Source organism: Lactuca serriola, chromosome 7, assembly GCF_051521515.1.
Source record: "Lactuca serriola cultivar US96UC23 chromosome 7, Lser_US96UC23_V15, whole genome shotgun sequence".
NCBI classification, from domain to species: Eukaryota; Viridiplantae; Streptophyta; class Magnoliopsida; order Asterales; family Asteraceae; genus Lactuca; species Lactuca serriola.
The window spans coordinates 60,390,188-60,409,060 of NC_136414.1; the positions used below are offsets into that span (position 1 = coordinate 60,390,188).

Consider the following 18,873-nt stretch of genomic DNA (forward strand, 5'->3'; position numbering starts at 1 on the left):
TTACTTTCTTCTAACACATAAATATGAAATATTTGTTATAAAATACGTGCTATGTGTTTATATATTGTTGTTTATTTGAGATGAGTATGGAATGAATGTTTTATATAGTTTTTAAATGAGTTAAACTGTATATGTATTTTATATCTACAAATATGTTGGGTAGAACATGGGTAGATGAGATAGTTGGTATGTGATAAAATGATGAGGTATGAAAGATGATTAAGAATGATATTGGTAGATGCACCAATTAAAGAATGTCATAAAACTAGCAGATGCGCTTGAGAATAATATTGGTAGATGCACCAAGTAGTGAATGTCGTGATCTTGACAGATGCGCCAAATAGAGATTGTCATAACAATAGTAGATGCGCTTATAGGATAATCTTGGCAGATGCGCTTATAGGATAATCTTGGCAGATGCGCTTATAAGATAATGTCGGCAGATGCACCTAAAAGATAATGTCATAAACCTGGCAGTCGTGCCTCATAGTGTATGACGTAATCCTGGCAGGGGGCGCCTAAAGGATAATGTTGGTAGATGCGTCTTATGTAGCAATAGATTTTGTGCTAATTCCTTAGGTCAATCCTTAGGAATGAATGAATGACGGGTAGTTGAATTCCTAGGGTAAAATCCTAAGAAAGATAATAGGGATGGGTAATTGAGTTGATTGTTTGATGATTGAATATAATAACTATATTATTGTGGGTTGAAAACCCTATATGCTCATCAGGCTCCCAAGCCTGACCCACTCAGTTTTCTTTGTATCACAGGTTTCGATACGAAGATATATTTCATGGAGAGATTAAAGGAGATGTAAAATCTTTAGTGTAAATAATGTAAGTTCTGTTTATGCTTATGTGTCTGTATCGGAACATGACATCCCGAGATTTTGTTATATAATGAAAATACACTTCTTTAAAAGAAATGCTTTGATAATTTTTATCATATTTTGTTTTGGGAACAAATTCCGCAACTGTTTTCTTTCATAATTTATCAAATTTATTTTCCACATTGTTAAGAAAATTAAAATAGTAGATATTTTTAAAATGTCAATTAGCCTTTTAAATGTCTTTATTCATTCATATTATAATTATAATCATTTGTCATTCCAACGTAATTCATTTATGATTATGGTGCAATTTATTTGTGTTATTGTAACACCTTGTTTAGATTTGTTCCCATGTTGGGGATGGTGATTAGGGATTAGGTATTAGCAAGCTTCAGACCCTTGGGTAATTGAGATTCGGGCTCAGTTGGGTTGGATAAGGTAATTCGGATGGTTCGGGTATTCGATTTGTGTTTTGGAATCAAATGGATTTCAGTAATTTTTCACCTCGGGCTTTTATGGGAAGTGGATGTTCGTTCAGGAATCTCATGGTAAGTATGAGTTGATGATAGTGTAGAGCGTCTCGATACCTTTTCATGGATATAACGATGGTCGAAATCGGAGTTGTATCGAGAAAGTTATGGCCTTCGGGTGGATTCTTGATACCTTTTCATTTTAGCCCTTGAAGTATCTATTTTTGGCAAATGAGGAACTTTCGTATGTTGGGCGTACATATGCGTGTGCTTGAGCATGCATCGCAAAGCTGAGGCTCGTACGTGGGGCATACGAGGCCAGAGACCAAAAACCCTAATTTCATGACTTGCATCCTATTTAAACAGCCTTATATCATTTGGGCCAAACCCTAATCAAACTCCATAGCCTCATTTCATCCTAAAACCCTAGTTTTGCAAGGAAGTGTGAGATTTGAGCTTAAAGTTGTGTTTGGTGGCCTTTCTAGAGGGTGTGCAAGAAGAAGAAGGTGGTGTTCAAGTTTTGATCAAGGAAGGAGCTTTTTGATCATGCATCTAGAGCTTCTTGGAGAACTTTTGAAGGTAAAAAATTTGCATTTTGTTTATCATCTTGCTTATTGAGTTAGGGTTTTCTAGATTCCACTTTCCAGTCCATAAATCATCTCTTGTGAGTTTGGGCAACTCCAGAGGTTATGAAGGCTAGATCTGAGACTCTTGGACTTGTTTTGTTGTATAAAAATGCAATCTTGATGTCTTATATGGCTTCATGCATGAGTTAAGACCTTTGGAAAGGTCTTAATGAGATAGAGTGAGTTGTTGGGATCTTATATAGCATGTAAAGGCATAAAGTTGCCAACTTTATGCCTTAGGATCATTAAATCAACCAAGATTTGGAATTTGAGTGAAGATTTTGCATGCATTAAGCACTTATTGGATTTTGTGCATGAGCAGTTTGTACGTTGGGCGTACCATGTTGTACGTTGCGCGTACAACCCTTTTGCCCAGTATGCTAAGCGTACAGAAGGGGTACGTTGGGCGTACGCTCTTAGGATGATTTAGGCCTTGGCGGACTTCAGACCTTTGGGCCCTAATGGTTTTGGGCATGGAATTACTGGTGTTTGGATAAAAAATTATCTTTGGGCCAATTTTGGTATGTTTGGGCCTATTGGGCATTGTGGTGTTATTTGGGGGTTTGGGCTGTCGTTGGGCTTGTATTGTTTGGGGTTTTTGTTGGTCCAGCTGTGATTATGTGTTTTGGATTAGGTAAAAGTTTTTGGGCTTTAGGGTAAGGCCCATGTAAGGCTTGGGCCCAATTTAGAAAATTGGGCCATAAGTGGGCTTCAAATGACTTTTGGGTTTGTGCGCCTTTATGACGAGGAGTTTGGACCTTAGTCTTGGTCTAACCTAGGCGAGGGGTAAAATGGTATTTTTACCCCATATATGGATTATTGGATTAGGTTTGGAACCCGAATGTTAAATTGGGTGTTATTTGTTTGATAACGCAAGGACTTTAGCGGATCTGCAGGTCAGAGAGTATCCGTGGGATTCAGTTGTACGAGGTTGTTAGGATGCAAAGTCACTCTTGGATGTAGTGTTTTAGGCTTACCCTCTTGTATGTGTAAATGGGTTGAGGCTTTCCTACAAATAGGAAGTGGGTGACTCCCATTATGTAAGTGAATCCATTTGGAGTGTTAGACTAGAGAGAGAAACCTGTACAAACCCATTTTGTATATTCTTTCTAGATCTAATAAGAGCTTACAAAGATTTATTTACTCCTTGTGTTCTTGATTTTACATGATGATTCACTAGATCTTTCTAATTCCGCACATGCCATCATAATAAACACCACTACAATTGGTATCAGAGCAGGAATCATATCTCTGATCTAATTTTCACTCTATTCAAAAGGTTTTTGAATCAACTATTTGATTCAAAAGTTTCTGCACTTTTTAATAGTGAAAAATTTCTTAGATCTAAGTCTATGATTCGATTCTGCACTTAATTCATTGAATCGAGTGTTCTTAGAGTGATTGTGATTTGAATCATACAGTTTGTTGTCAAATTTTCAAAGTTTCTTCAAAAATTCTCAAGGTTTTGTTCCGTACAACAATGACGTCATTCAATCTGAATTCCATACTTCATTTTCTCATCTGCTAGGATCATCCACCAAAATTCCTATGCTAATTCCTGAGTATTATGATCAGTGGGTAGATCGTATGTAGGATTATCTCAACGGTTTGGATGAAGAACTCTGGAAATGCACCACTGGCGATCTGAATCCACCAACAAATGTTCAACCAATTGGTTCTTCCTCTGGTAATTCTGAAGTTGAAAATCAATCTGATCGACTGAAAAAGCTGGAGAAAAGGTGTGTAAGAGAGCTGAGAGGAGCTTTACCTCCTATTGTGTATAACTATGTGAGAAGTTGTACAACAACAAAAGAAATCTGGAACAATCTTAAGGAAAAATTTCAGGGAAGCGAGAAGATGAGAGTTAATTCTGTCAAGCAGTGTTTAGTGGAGCTGAAAGACTTCAGATAGAAAGATGGGGAATAAATTGAACTTTATTATGATCGTCTGAATGAGTTGATATATCGATGCAATCGATATGGGATCACTAGACCAACAATGGAATTCAATCTGATATTTGTCATGGGACTTCGAAAGGAATGGAGTAGTGTAAGTATGATGGTGAAGAACCAACAGAGCTTTGACACATCTACATTGAATGACTTGTATAACCAGCTTAAAACTCATGAAGACGAAGTGAATGAAATAGCTGAAGAATCGAAGGCTATGTTGGGAGGTCCACTAGCTTTGATGTCAAAGATTTATGAGAAAGATGCTGAGAAGGATGCTTCGGATGAAGATGAAGTTCTTTAAAAAACCTTTCAATCCAAAGGCAAAATCGTCTGAGATAAAAGGGAACTTTCTGAGTAAAAATGTTGGGGAAAAGAAGAAGAAGGAAGAGAAGATAGATTTGAAGCCTGTTGAGGGAAAGATTGAAAAGAAGCTAAAGGGAGATGCTGGAATTGACTATCATTATTGCAATGGTGCGAATCACCTTGCAAATGACTGTATGCTTCGAAAGAAAGATGAGAGAAAGATGAAGGTGAAGGATGAGGCATACTATACTGAGAAGTTGGAGGAAGTTCGTATGAAAGCCAAGAATTTGTCCCTGGTTGCAAAGGGCACTGATGAGGAGGAAGATGGTACGTATCAAATATGGTCATCTGGATCAGATGATGAGGAGATGCGCAATCCAACCCATGGAGCCATGTTTGCAAAGATGGAGGAGGAATCAGAGGAGGATGCATACGAAGTGCGTGGAAGATGCTTCGTATCAAAGGCTGCTGACAAATCACCAATGACAACAAAGGTACGAAACATTCTTGAATCTTTTAATATTCGAGTACATGCTTATAATTCTGAATTAGTATCTTTTGATGAAACTGTTACATATTTTGATTCGATTGTGGTATCTGCTAGCAATGAGGCTAAGAAGCTGTCAATGCAGTTGCTTGAGACTCAGAAGAAGTTAGATTCGAAAATCACTATGATAGATTGTCTAGAACTCCGAATAACGAATATCATGGTAGATAGGGACAATTTATCTAGTGATAATAAACTATTATTAGAACAAAGAAACATCTACTGTAATGCTGCTAAGAGATTATATGGAAAAATAACTGAACTTCATCATTCGTGTGAAATTAGTAAAGAACAACATAGAAAATTGTTGCCATTTTTAGCTTATGAAAGAGCTAAGGTAGATAATATTTCGTATGATTGTGAAAATGAGATAACTGATTTTGACAAAGTTCCGAATGACAAATATAGATATGGAATTGTCAAAGTTGATGAATGTCTTGATTCGAATGATTTAGTTAACATTGTAAATGATACTTTGACTAAATCTGAACAAATTCACATTTTGAAAAAGACTGAGAATTCAACATCTGATTCTCAATCCAATTTTGCTGATATTGAAGATAACTCTGATAATATTAGTGAAATTAGTGAGCTTGAAGATGTTGATTGCTCTCAGTTGACTATTGTTAATGTTGCTTCGAATTCTAAAGAGAAAGAAAAAGTTAAGGATTTGATAGTTGAGAATGAAACTGATATAACCTCAACTTCGAAAGTTGGTGAAATGAATTTCGTGGATCTCAAAAATTATCAAACTGATGATAGTGATGATGAAGAAGTTGAGAAAGTTTCGAAAGAAAAGGCATCCTCAAAGAAAGAAGAAATTCCACGAATAGTTGTTGACCAAGTGTATGGTGATACACAAAAATTCGAAGAAGTGATGAATGAAAAAGGTCCACATTATCTTGAAACAAATACAGTGGTTTTTCCAAATTTCAAATGCACAGATGATGTCATTTTTCCAAATCAAGTTTTTGTAACTAAAGGAAATGTTGAAAATATCAAACCAGAGTTAAAGAAGATGGTTGAGGAAGACAATTCAAAAACAACTGAGGAAGGTTTTTTCGCAAATCAAAACACAGTTGAAAACACCTTAACAAAGAATTCGTATATTTTTCAACGACAAAAACCACAAAAACAATGGATTGAAAAATCAAAAGTTGAAAAGACAAAATGAAAAATGTTGAAAACGAAAAAGAAAAAGTTGTCAAATTAAACTCTAAGGAATTTAAAGATCAAATTGACAAATTTTTAAAGGAAAACAACATTTCAAAGAGACAAGCAAGAAAGAAAATATTTTGGCAAAGTATTGAGTCTCAAAAGATGTCTGAATCAGAATCCACTAAAAATGTTTTCAAAGCTAAAAATGCTTCTTTTTCAAAATCTCAAAAATCATCTCGATCTAACCAAACAAGGTCTGAAATAAATAAGCAAACAAAGTTTTCGAAAGTTTCTGAAACTAACAAAACAAGAGATTTTTCAAAAAGATCTAAATCAAATCAAAAAGTTATTCAACGTCAAAGTTTTAAATCAAAAGTTAATACATCCTATGCTTACTCTTATGTCACAAAACCCAAAGTTGATTTTGTTCCACAAAAACCAAAATTTCCTAATTACACAAAGAAAGAAACAATGAGGACTTCTTGGGAAAAAGGAATGACTTCAAGAAAGAACGTTGATCATTGGCTTGAAGGAAAAGGAAAAATATATCAGTCGAATAAATATTCAAAAGAATAAATTCCACGAATCATCATTACTTGTTATGTGGAATGCTAGTTGTCTCTGTGATACTTGCATGAAAGACCATGGGGGAGCCCACAAAATTCCAGGTAAATACCATGGAGAGAACCCATGACACTTGGATATCAGACCTTGGGGGAGACCATGTCATTCCATGTAAAGACCATGGGAGGAGCCCATGACACTTGTATATCAGACCTTGGGAGGAGCCCATGACATTCCAGGTAAAGACCATGAGGGGAGTGATGAGTTTTATATACTCTAACATTCATATGGTGCACATACAACCATAATGCTTTGGATCTAAGTTTTCTCTAATATTACAAAACTAGGTGTGAAACTCGTGTATTACACGGGTTGATTTAAAAAAATTAAACATCAAAGTGTAAATAGAAAATAATTTTTAATGTACAACTTTAAAATAAGGAAGAAACATATTTATTGCAATTTAATATCATATATATGATATTTAATACTTTACATATATAAGTATATATGACTTTAATTTTAAAAATTAAAACAAACAAAAAATTGATAAATGGATAATATTTATTTCAAAAATACCACAAAATGACAAGTGTCAAAACTCATGAGAGATTGACATGTAACAAAAAACCTTCATTTATTAAGGAGGATTTAAATATTATATGAAATTTAATAAAATAGAAAAATCATAAAATGACATGTTGAATAAAAATTAATTTAAATAACTATATAAATTACATTTGGCAAAATGAATAACAATGTGACATGTGACAAAAAATATCTTTATTTATTAGAATAGACTAGGCGTAAAACCCGTGTATTACACGGGTTGATTTAAAAAAATTAAACATTAAAGTGTAAATAGAAAATAATTTTTAATGTATAACTTTAGAATAAGGAAGAAATATATTTATTGCAATTTAATATCATATATATATATATATATATATGATATTTAATACTTTACATATATAAATATATGATTTTTACATATATAAATGTATGATTTTAATTTTAAAAATTGAAAAAACTAAAAATTGACAAGTGTATAATATTTATTTTAAAAATACCATAAAATGACAAGTGTCAAAACCTCATAAGAGATTGATATATGACAAACAACATTCATTTATTAAGGAGGATATCAATTATTTATATATTTTAGATTTTTATACGAGTACTAAACTCAATAAATAAAATTTCACATGTAGATTACTCGAGAGCCGCAAGGTCAACTTGTATCTTGTGAGATCTAATTAAACATCATATGTCTTTTAAGTCATTCTGTTATAAATGGCCGAAGTAAAAAAAAAAAAACATATTTCAATTTCCACAAAACTACCTCGAAATGGATTGGGAACGAACCAACGCACATGGTTAATAGAGAAATTTGACTGAGAATAAAAATATAAAAAATCAAATAAAAAATAAAAAGAAGTAAATGTTTTATTTATTTTATTTATTTTTTTATTTTTTTTTTCTAAAAAACAAAGTTTAAGTTTAATAGTATATTAAAACCAAATATATATATTTTTAATACAATTAAAAAATTATGGATTTTTTTTTGAAAAAATTAAAATATAAACCGGAAGTTTACCATAAACGGATAAACCTGTTAAAAGGATAAAAAATTTAACCTTTTTTTTATTTTTTTAGTAAAACAAAGTTTAAGTTTTATGTGAGAAAATCAAATATATAAATTATTTTTAAGTAGTTAACCATAAAAACTATATCAATGTAGTTATTTGACTAGATTCTGATTATTAACAAGGTAGATTCCATTGATCTTTAATAATATCTACACCAATAATATTATAGTAATTAAATTAGGTATTACAGTATTTATTATCATTTGGTTGAGTTTTTTTTATACAAATTTCATTTAATTATTGTTTATAAGTTTCTTTCCCGTGGACCAAGCCTAGCAAGAAAGAGAAATATTTCCATTAGCATCTTTTCGATCAAACGGTCCAAATCACTTGTAGGTTCTGTTATTAATTACAGCCGTCGGATACAACTTTCAATCTTAACCATACGATCAAAATACCAAGACTTGATATACCGTCGATTATTTAAAAAAATTGAATTTCAAAAGCTCAAGAGAGGGAGGAACAAAGCAAAGAAAGCAAGTCTATATTTTTCGCTCCTGTATTTCTCTCTCCCCAATCTTTCTCGTCTCAATCACATCTAAAGATTGCTGTTTTCCATCGTAGAGTTGCTGGGTTTAACCGATTTTATTCGTGGTATGTGGTGCTTATTTGGGGTTAATCTTTTGATGATGATTTAGTTGCGAATCTGAGCTGTTGGAGTGGGAGCGATAAGTTTATTGATTTTGTCATCGTATTGTTTCTGGGTTTCCGTTTTTTAATCGAATGGTTGTTGATTTTTGTTTGAATTTGGGGAATTTGGTGAATTTTTGTATATTTTCATAGTTCTGTAAAGGTTCTTGATAAAGAAAGTGAAATCTCAAATTGGAGAGATAATAATGGAGAAGGGTGAAGGCGGGGGGGATTCAAATTTCCCTCCGAAAACGAATCAATCGGACGCGGCGGAGGTATCGACGGCAACACCGATGGATATCCCGGCTGCAAAAAAGCTCGCACGGCAGCTGGATTTTAACAGCATCGGCAGTAGTGTACCGCCGGCGGCGTCGTTGGCAAGGACTCAAGTGGTTTTGCCGGAGCACCCTCAACGGCCGGTTGTGGTGCATGTTCAACACCCAGCGCCACCGCCGCCGCCACCACAATCAAAACAGTCGCTGCTGCAACAACAACAACCTTTAAGGCCTTTGTGAGTGTTCTTCAATATGCTAGATTATAAATTATTAAATTCCACTTATTTGTGTTTGATTTCGTAACATTGATGGGTTTTTTTGTATTAATCAAAATCAGACATCTGCAGAACTTCACAATTCCAACTTTGTTAGTGCTCCATGTTTTAGTTAGATATCACATATTAATAATCTGAATCTGGATTTTGAAGCCTCTTTAATCCCTTTTTGTTTGGTTTCTTGTGATACCATGTCTATTCAATCACATGAAAACAGAAATCCATCCTTCGTTGGAAAACAGTTATATGGAGATTCTGTTTTTGCCTTGTACCTTTTGTTTGATTTCTTGTTATAAACAGACCAGATTAATATTTAAATCATGTATCATTAAATACATGACAGAAGTTTCGATGTGCATTCACAATCTGATAACGTGATGATCAATATTTAGAATCAAATAATCATCTGTAATAGAAAATGTGGGATCAGTTAATCACTTATGATTGTGTTGAGTTTGAGTGATTGATAAAGAAGTAATGGATACAATAAGGTATACATTGGATGCGTGTGTTTTGAATCTGATTATATGATAATATGATATCAAATGATTAGACTTAGATAATCAACTATAGTAAAACATGGTATAAGGAAATAATATTTGGTAGTGCTTCTTTTGATTTAAGATATAATAATCTTTTTTGATTGTGTTGAAAGTTGAAAGTTCATTTATTAATGGTGGAAAACTATATATTTCTTTATGCCAGAAAACCAGAATCTCCAAAGGCTCGAGCAAGACAAAATGTTGAAGGAAAAGATGGTACTCCAAAGAAGCCAAAACAGTGCAATTGTAAGCACTCAAGGTGCTTGAAATTGTAAGTATCATTCTTCAATTCAACTATCATTTTTTAAAAACTTATTTAATATTGTAATGTAAAAAACAGAGCTGAATCATGTTTTTACTTTATATATATTTAATGCATCATCTATGAGAAAGCTTCTCTCGTGTAATGATTTTCCATTTTTGCTTATATAGCTTTTCCACACGTGTGTGTATATAAATTTTAATTGTTTCACATCTGTTCTGTTCTTGAATTATAGTTGTGTTTCTTTTCTTTTTCCTTTTAAGTGTTGTATGTATATATATGTACAAAATATAAGAGGAAATGACAACACATTTGGGGAAATGGAAGGGAAAAAAAACAAGTCCAAATTTGCAACAAGTTAGGACTTAATGGATGATTGACTGATTTTCTCTATCAAGTCGTTCTTTACTTCTTTCCACATTGAGTAAAAAGTAAAAGCACTCATATAATTGACTAAGGGGTTGTATCTTTTTTCCTATTAAGTTCTATATGAGTAAAGTGGCTGAATGGGTGATGATATTTGATATCTGTTTGGATAGAGTGTGGTATTATTCATAAGGTCTGTTTCTTTTCTAGGCTGAATGAGACTAAATGAACATTTAATCTTTTATATTCTAAAAAACTAAATTTTGGTGTGCAGATATTGTGAATGCTTTGCAATGGGAATATATTGTGATGGGTGCAACTGTGTCAACTGTCATAACAATGTTGAAAATGAGCCTGCAAGAAGAGATGCTGTTGAAACCACTTTGGAAAGAAATCCAGATGCATTTAGACCTAAAATTGCAAGTAGTCCTCATGGAAACCGTAATAGGAGGGTGAGTCATCTTCAATTCCATTGTTTTTTCTTTTTAATACATTTTTCAAAAGTTGTTATAGTTTTAGTTAGTTAGTAACTGTTTTTATAGTCTAATGTCTGAAGTAGAAATGAAGTGAAACTGCATTACCATTGCTGATTGTTTCACTTTTTCCTCAAAATGGTGTAAAGGAATACCATAACACCAAATTTGGTGTTTTACTTTCACTTTACATCATCTAGTTGTTAAGTTTTCAAGCGTACAATTTGGTCCTTCAAGTTTTGAGTTTATACATTTGTAGTAAAATGTTTGTTCTGATAATATAGTATCTATCAATCACAAATTTATGCAGGAAGAGGCGGGAGGAAAACATAACAAAGGATGCAATTGCAAGAAATCAGGATGCTTGAAGAAATACTGTGAGTGCTTTCAAGCAAACATTCTTTGCTCTGAGAACTGTAGATGTATGGATTGCAAGAATTTTGAAGGAAGTGAAGAAAGACAAGCTCTTTTTCATGGTGACTCTGTTAATAACATGGTCTATCTTCAACAGGCGGCAAATGCCGCCATCACCGGAGCTATCGGGACCTCCGGTTACGGTTCACCGCCAGTGTCCCGGAAAAGAAAGGGGCCGGAAGTTTTATATGGTGGACATGCAGCAAAAGATTCAGTGTTTCATAGGGTTGCACACTTTCATGAGGTAATTTAATGATATTCTTGTTTTAGGTGGTGTTTGTTACATGGAAATCAAGAATCTTTCTAGAGGTAGTTTTGACTTTTGACTTTTGATGATGATGAGGGTATTTACGTCTTTTGCAAAGACGAGAGTTTGAGAGCAAGTCCCCTTTGTTTCATTGATATCTTGTTCAATGCATGCCAGACAATGCAAGCCAAATGCAGTACAACCTGTTCTGTTCTGTTCTGTTCTGTTCTGACGAATATGGTCTTATAGATGGTTGAAAATAGTTGACTTTGGGTTCATATTATTTGCTATATTTGACTTTTTTTATTTATTGATATGCAAGCAGACGAATCATGTCAAAGATTCCACTCCTTCATCTTCATGTCCTTCTGTTCCTGGTGCTCGTGTAGCTAACAATGCACCTGTGGGCCCTTCCAAATATACATACAGGTGTGTACTTTCTTTCACCAATGTTGCATAAGATAATGGAAACAAGTAACTTTTGTTACATTATATGGTAAAAATTGTAACTTTGTTACATTGAATGGTTAAAGAAAGTATATTTGCATGAATTAGTGAAACAAGGGAAGTATCTTGTTGCATTTAACCCCTTTTATAGACCACAATGTGCTAAGTATAATTACAAAACTCTATTACTTTTTGAATAAATCGATTTAGGAGGTTGTATGCATAGCGACTTTTGACCCTTTTAAATCTTTTTTTGTCTATATCTTATAAAATCTATAACCCAAATGGATTATTTAATATTTATATATTTTTTTTGGAAAGCTAATTAGTTCATCTTGGTTGAAGGTCTCTATTAGCAGATCTTATCCGTTCAGATGATATGAAGGAGCTATGTGCTGTATTGGTGGTGTATGCAAGTGAAGCTGCTCGGGTGCTTTCAGGTATATTTCAAGAATTAGAATCAGATAATACAAAAATATTTGAATAAATTGTTGTAACATTGCTATAATTAGGTAGACTTTTCATAGTAGATTGTTGTAACATAAAGAAATGAAAAGTATGATTATAATTTAATAACAAAAAAAAGTATGTTGCAATTTGTTATACTCAGATGAGACAAATGCAAAGGAAAAGACAAGAAACATTAACAGAGAAAGCTCCCTAACATCATCAATAACGGATCTACAACAAAGCCCAAAGGAAGGTGATGCTCAGAAAGCCATGGCTGATGAATCTTCAAGTGAGAGGCCAATGTCTCCAGGAACCCTAGCCTTGATGTGTGATGAACATGATTCAGTGTTCATGAATTCTGATTCTGATGGATTTCTGGATCATGATCATGCGGATAATAATAATAATAACAATAAAAAAAATCATGGTCGATTGCCAAATGGACAAATCATTACACAAACTTATGTTGAGCAAGAAAAGACAGTGTTGACAACCTTTAGAGATTGTCTTAATAAACTCATCACTTTAGGTGAACTAAAAGGCAAGTTTCTTCCTTTCAAGGGTATATAAGTAATTTTACTCTACCCTTTGATGATGAGAGAGTTTTTCGTTGTGTGTTTTGATTATAATTGTAACTTTGTTTTGACATTGCAGAAACGCAATGTTCTTCATTGGCAAGAAGTGATTATGGAGGTCAAAGTCAAATGGAAGCAGTTGAAAGCTCAACAACAAATGCTCATTGGAATCCTTCCATTAATGGTTTCTCAAGGCCAACACATAATGATAACCAAAATAATATGAAACCCCCATTTCATCTTGAAAATGGAGATTTGAAACTAAAACATGAAAAAGATATGCAATAAGAAGGATGCTTGTCGCATTTTTGTATTATTATTATTATTATTAGGCCATTCATTTTTATTAGATGCAACAGCTAATTATGCTTTGTGTGTCATTGTTGAAATAACCAGGTTGCTTTTATTGATTTATTTTAGTCTTTTAGAGTTTTGAGTATTTTGTGCTTTCTTGTTTTTATCATTTAGATTTCGAGTTCAATTCTTGTTTGGCTATTGGGCATTTTGTCAAAGGTCAAAATGGTGAAATTTACACCTAACCCCTATTTAATCAACAATATTTCATTTTACATCCTAATTATAGTTAAACTTTAAATACTATTTTTTAATGTTTGATATTAAATACTATTTTTAGTTTTTGGCGTGCAATATTTTATCAAAAAAATTGACATTCGTGTGTATATAGATTATTACTTAATTAGAGAATAGCTTTTCAAAATGGTCAATGATTCAGAGAAGGTTTAAGTTAATAAGTTTTTATTTGATAAAGTTAGTGTAAAGCTGAAGTAACAAAACAAAAAAATATATGAGGTCGATGATTGTGCCTTAAAGACAGTATAAATTGCAAATACCATCATTCATTTTTCTTTCCATTTCCTCATGTATGTGTATTGATTTTCCCAAACATTTATCCAAAAGACATAAAGATGGTTTTTATTCTTGTTGCCTCAAAATACACTAAACACAGCCTTTATTATCTAAACCTATTTAACCCTTATTCAAAATTAATATACTCCACATCATATAACACTTCACTAACCCAACTTTCCATCTCTGCCTCCGTATCAATCTTCAACAAAATCGATACCAACAAACAACCGATTTCTTATTAAGGTTTTGAAAAAAAAAAGACCACTTTCATACCATACTTAGCTTCATATAACTCAATCCATGAACATATGGTTGTATACCCTTGCTTACATACGTGCTCTAGAACCCGTATTTATAGGTGCACTCTGCAAAAAACACTCATATATAAGCTTATGTCCCATTAAGTAAAAAAGATTGAGGATAAAAAAGTAAACTCACCAATGGGACACCATTCATGGCTCTTTCTTCCAAGAATCTTGATGGTTTATAAAAGTTGCCATATTTTTCAGACCATTTTTTCAGACTTGTATATATGTGTTTACTCCCAACAACATCTGCCCAAAAAACAATGCCACCACTGCAAATACATTGTGAAAATGTAAATGCAAAATACATTTTTATCTAAAATCGTTTATTCTTGCAACTATTTTTCAATTATAAACATACCGATATGAAGGAAAACTCATCCCAAGAACAGATGCAATGTCAAGATCGGATGCTTTAACAACAATTTTTTCCTCTAAAACACGACATGCTTCATTCACCACTGGAAACAACACCATCTCTACTATTTCTTCATCAGTCATGGCTACAGTCTACACAGATAAAACACAAAATGACAAAATTGCCCTTGGTATGTCCCAAGGGTACAAATGGTTACCTTTCCTTGTGGCATAAGATTGGCTACCCTTCTTGACTCTTCTATAACCGGTAACACCATATTATCAGGTTTTGGTTTGCTACCTTTTTCATACACATAATACCCTTTTCCATTGTTTTTCCCTGAAAAAAGCCATGTCATTTAAACACATGATTGAAAGACAACACGAAAATGAAAACTAGTAAATTACCATTTCGCCCATTTTTGATAAGAAGGTCAACTACAGGAGAGATGAAAGCTCGATCAGGAAAAGCAGTGGCGAATTCTTTAGCTACAGCAACTGCTAAATCATATCCTGTCAAGTCTTCAAGCCTAGAAACAATCACATGTTTGGAAAATTACCGTTTTGCCCTTTTCTAAACTATTTGAATTTATGATTAAGAAACAGAAACTTACTGGAATGGCCCCATTGGAAGCCCAAAATTCTTGATCAATCTGTCGATTCTAAATAAATCTACTCCTAAAAGAAGCAAGATGTGTGCACTTTGTTTGTATGGAAAAAAGGTTCGATTAACAGCAAAACCAGTACAATTTGAAACAACAACAGGAACTTTTTTTATAATTTTTGAAATTGTCATAAGATCAAGAATCACTTGGGGAGAAGTCTTTTCTGTTTGAATAATCTCCAGTAGTGGCATTACATGTGCAGGACTGTTATCATTAAGATAAATATAAGTTATAACAATTTTTTTTATAAATTTTCATAGGAAAATGTATAAAAAACATACCTGAAGAAATGTGCACCCACAATTCGATCTTGACATGTAAGTGTTTGACCAATTAAATTGAGGTCAATGGTAGATGTGTTGGTTGCTAAAATGCAATGAGGTGGACATATTTTCTCAATTTCATTAAATAGTTTTTTCTTTAATTCAACATTTTCAATAACTGCCTGCCATTCAAAGTAACAAAATCAAACAATTAAACACAACAATCTTTATATTTTATAGTAATCTTTATATATAGAAAAAGAACATACCTCTATCACCATATCCACATCCTTGAAATCTGAGTAGTCCATTACCCCTTTAATCATCAACAAAGCTTTGTCAGCTTTTGACTGAGTCAACTTTTTCTTTGCAACCAAACCTCGGACATTTGCTAAAAGAAAACAACACCATTAAGTTTTTGAATCGCAATATTTATAAAATAAAAGTTCATTTGAGAAAATGAGTACCTTCTATCATTTTTATCCCTTTTAGAAGAAACTCAGAGTTGACTTCTTTGAGAATAACATAAATATTATTAATAATAAAAGCTGTAGCTATTCCAGAACCCATTAAACCTCCACCAATGATAGCAACTTTCTTTAAAGATCTTGGCTTGAGCCCAATATCAGTAACATTAGGCACCTGTAAGTGATTAAAACTAAGTTGAAAATGTAGAAAATATTCAGAAGATTAAAAATGTTGGTATTAGTTTATATCAAGTATGTTACCTTTGATGTTGCACGTTGTGCAAAGAACACATGAACAAGACCTTTTGATGTGTCTGAAACAACAAGCTTGTTGAAGACTTTAGCCTCCTGAGGGATAAAATTTTGTATATTTGAGAAATATTAATAATGACAAGATAAAAAGAATCTTTTGGAACAACACTAATGTTATTAACATTGCTGAAATGATTATTTTGAGAACAAAAATTGTCATACTTATACCTTTAAAACACCATGATATCCTCCATGAAGAATGCCTTCCATAATTACATCAATACATGCTATGTGTTGAGGCATATTAGGCCATGTTATTTTGGCTTTTTCTCTTGCAATTGTAAGTATCTTATGTGCTTCAGATAAGGAACCGATTTTGTCTACAAGGTGAAGGGAGCGGGCCCACGGTTTATGGTTGTTTGCAATGTCTAATGCCCATTGCCTTGAGACTTTAAGCAACTCTTGAGGTGACACAATAGCATCAATGAGCCCTAGCTTATGCCCTTCTTGAGAGACTATTGGTTTAGATGTCTGCAAAATGATGTTTAAAAGATATTTGAGAAAAATGATGACACACTTGAAAGAATAGACAAGGGTGAATTTGTAAATAGGTAGGACTTAAGGGGACTTTTTCTATTAAGTTGTTCTTTCTAGATTAAGTAAAAGAGTCTTTATATGGATAAAGTGATTGAGTGGGTAATGATGTATGTCTGGATAGTGTCTGGGGTTGTTTCTTTTTGGACGAAATAAACTGTCTGAATATGAGTAAATGACAATTTTACCCTTCTATTTAGAAACATAAATAATAATACGAGTTTTCCATGTTTACACTTGTTGCAAGGGAGAGGAACTCACCAACATCATATCAAGTGCCTTTGGCAACCCCAAAAGTCTAGGAAGTCGTTGGGTACCTTAAAAAGTATTTTGTTTTTTATATTAAGAACAATTATTAAATAAAATCATATTTATTAAACTTAAATGAAAAAAAGTTTTAAAAGTAGACAAATTACTAAACATTATACCTCCAGCCCCTGGGATAATTCCTAGAGACAATTCGGGTAAACCAAGTTGGGCATTTGGAGTTGCAATTCGTGCATGGCATCCCTGTTCAAAACAACAAGATGAAAATGATTTTAAAGGACTTAAATTTAAATATAAAAAAAAAATTATTTGATTCCCAAAATCACAAACCATGGCAACTTCTAACCCTGCCCCAAGTGCAAGTCCTTCAATGGCAACAACTATAGGTTTCTTTGCATCTAAGTTTACAGAAGAACATAAGTTAATAAAAAAAAAAAACGGATCTTTGATAACATTTATGAATGAGGAGTTGTATGATAAGACCTTCTATTCTGTTGACCACAAGGTCAACGGATAAATCAGGTAGAAGAGATAACTTTCCTGCAAGTCCAAACAATGCTTGATTTTCAAAAAAACATGTTTGAATTTTGCAAATAGAATACAAATAATGAAGGTGTACCAGTTTGTTGAACTTTTCTGAACACATTGATGTCAAATCCACCAGAAAACTTCCTATTCTTGCCTATATAATATAAGAAAAACCAGACATACATGAAAAGATAAGAAGAAGATATCATATCAATTTTCGACTTCTACTATTGAATTGTAATCTCGTTAAAGCAAAACATCAAACAGTTTGTAGGCATTCCAAATCATAGAAAACTACATCAAAACAACAGTCGAATTTAATAAAAGAGGAGGCTTGTTCAACGAATTACCAGTCAAAACGATAGCTTTTACATCATCTCTGCTCATAGCTTGTTCAATTTTCTCCTTCAACCAAGCAATAACTACACAAACGCAGCAAACAATTAATCATTGACATCACATGTAAGGTGGAAAGACAAAACTAACAAAACCCCAGTTTACCAAAGGCATCAAAGAACATACAACTCACAAACAAACAAAGAATCAATAGTTTTAATGGGAGTTAGTTAAAGAGCAGTGATGAAATAAGAAAGATTAAACCCACAAAGATAACAATAAACTGATCATTTTGCTCGTGATTTGAATGGGGGTAAAAGAAAAACGAAAGAAACGGTATTGAATTAAAGCTCACTTGAGACGGCAAAGGCATTGACAGGTGGATTGGAGATGGTGATCACAGCAACACCATCAGAACCCACCACCATTTTCACTTCAAGCTCTGCCATCTTTGTTCGATTCCTCGAGCAGTGGGTCAAAGGAAGTCAATGGAGGAGAAGACTACGATCAAAACTCAAAACTCTAACAGCAATTTATAATGGAAGAATGCAGTGACTTAGTGAGTGGGAAAATTTCGTAGATATTTGCTTTTAACCTTTGTAAATTAATAAGGTTGGTAACATATTATTATTTCGATAAATTAACGAATTATTAATTTAATGAGTTTGATTTATATTCGTAAAGAAGCATTGCAAGGGGCAATAATTTTTCACCATTTTTTTTAAAGATAAACTCAATGTTGGATAGAAACCCAACAACATTTTCATCCAATGCTGATGGTAGTCACCTGTGATAACACCGCTACCATCACCCGATCACCACCTTATAGGAATTTGTTGCGCATTGTGTGAGATATGAAGGATTTCAACGGATTATGAATAGGTTATCGTAGGTGGCTACCAGAGATGTTGGGT

General features: G+C 33.1%; 2 protein-coding genes across 2 annotated transcripts; one reads left to right on the forward strand and one right to left on the reverse strand.

The window, feature by feature from the left end:
• Positions 1 to 8,554: 8,554 nt before the first annotated feature.
• LOC145064888 (protein tesmin/TSO1-like CXC 5) lies at positions 8,555 to 13,482 on the forward strand. The gene is made up of 8 exons (XM_079012251.1): positions 8,555 to 9,240; positions 9,985 to 10,092; positions 10,724 to 10,901; positions 11,233 to 11,580; positions 11,909 to 12,012; positions 12,376 to 12,470; positions 12,641 to 13,021; positions 13,135 to 13,482. The coding sequence occupies exons 1-8, from the start codon at positions 8,936 to 8,938 to the stop codon at positions 13,341 to 13,343; spliced, it is 1,728 nt and encodes a 575-aa protein (XP_078868377.1). The 5' UTR covers positions 8,555 to 8,935; the 3' UTR covers positions 13,344 to 13,482.
• A 414-nt stretch (positions 13,483 to 13,896) lies between these two features.
• LOC145064887 (peroxisomal fatty acid beta-oxidation multifunctional protein AIM1-like) lies at positions 13,897 to 18,478 on the reverse strand. Its single transcript, XM_079012250.1, has 18 exons — positions 18,315 to 18,478; positions 17,974 to 18,045; positions 17,715 to 17,777; positions 17,579 to 17,635; positions 17,426 to 17,493; positions 17,257 to 17,338; positions 17,090 to 17,145; positions 16,463 to 16,765; positions 16,244 to 16,330; positions 15,983 to 16,157; positions 15,785 to 15,906; positions 15,534 to 15,697; positions 15,202 to 15,456; positions 14,996 to 15,117; positions 14,806 to 14,927; positions 14,592 to 14,740; positions 14,364 to 14,502; positions 13,897 to 14,290 (listed from the first exon to the last, which is right to left on the reverse strand). The coding sequence occupies exons 1-18, from the start codon at positions 18,406 to 18,408 to the stop codon at positions 14,252 to 14,254; spliced, it is 2,169 nt and encodes a 722-aa protein (XP_078868376.1). The 5' UTR covers positions 18,409 to 18,478; the 3' UTR covers positions 13,897 to 14,251.
• Positions 18,479 to 18,873: the final 395 nt, after the last annotated feature.

What these genes read in the sequence shown, in the direction of transcription:
- LOC145064887 (XM_079012250.1), bottom strand. Translation starts at nt 18,408, where the DNA reads ATGGCAGAGCTTGAAGTGAAAATGGTGGTGGGTTCTGATGGTGTTGCT. An exon ending in AGGCACTTGATATGATGTTG is followed by an intron (nt 16,766 to 17,089) that starts GTGAGTTCCTCT and finishes ATCATTTTGCAG; the next exon opens with ACATCTAAACCAATAGTCTC. An exon ending in ATCTTATGCCACAAGGAAAG is followed by an intron (nt 14,741 to 14,805) that starts GTAACCATTTGT and finishes TTATCTGTGTAG; the next exon opens with ACTGTAGCCATGACTGATGA.
- LOC145064888 (XM_079012251.1), top strand. Translation starts at nt 8,936, where the DNA reads ATGGAGAAGGGTGAAGGCGGGGGGGATTCAAATTTCCCTCCGAAAACG. An exon ending in GGGTTGCACACTTTCATGAG is followed by an intron (nt 11,581 to 11,908) that starts GTAATTTAATGA and finishes ATATGCAAGCAG; the next exon opens with ACGAATCATGTCAAAGATTC. An exon ending in CCTTCCAAATATACATACAG is followed by an intron (nt 12,013 to 12,375) that starts GTGTGTACTTTC and finishes TCTTGGTTGAAG; the next exon opens with GTCTCTATTAGCAGATCTTA.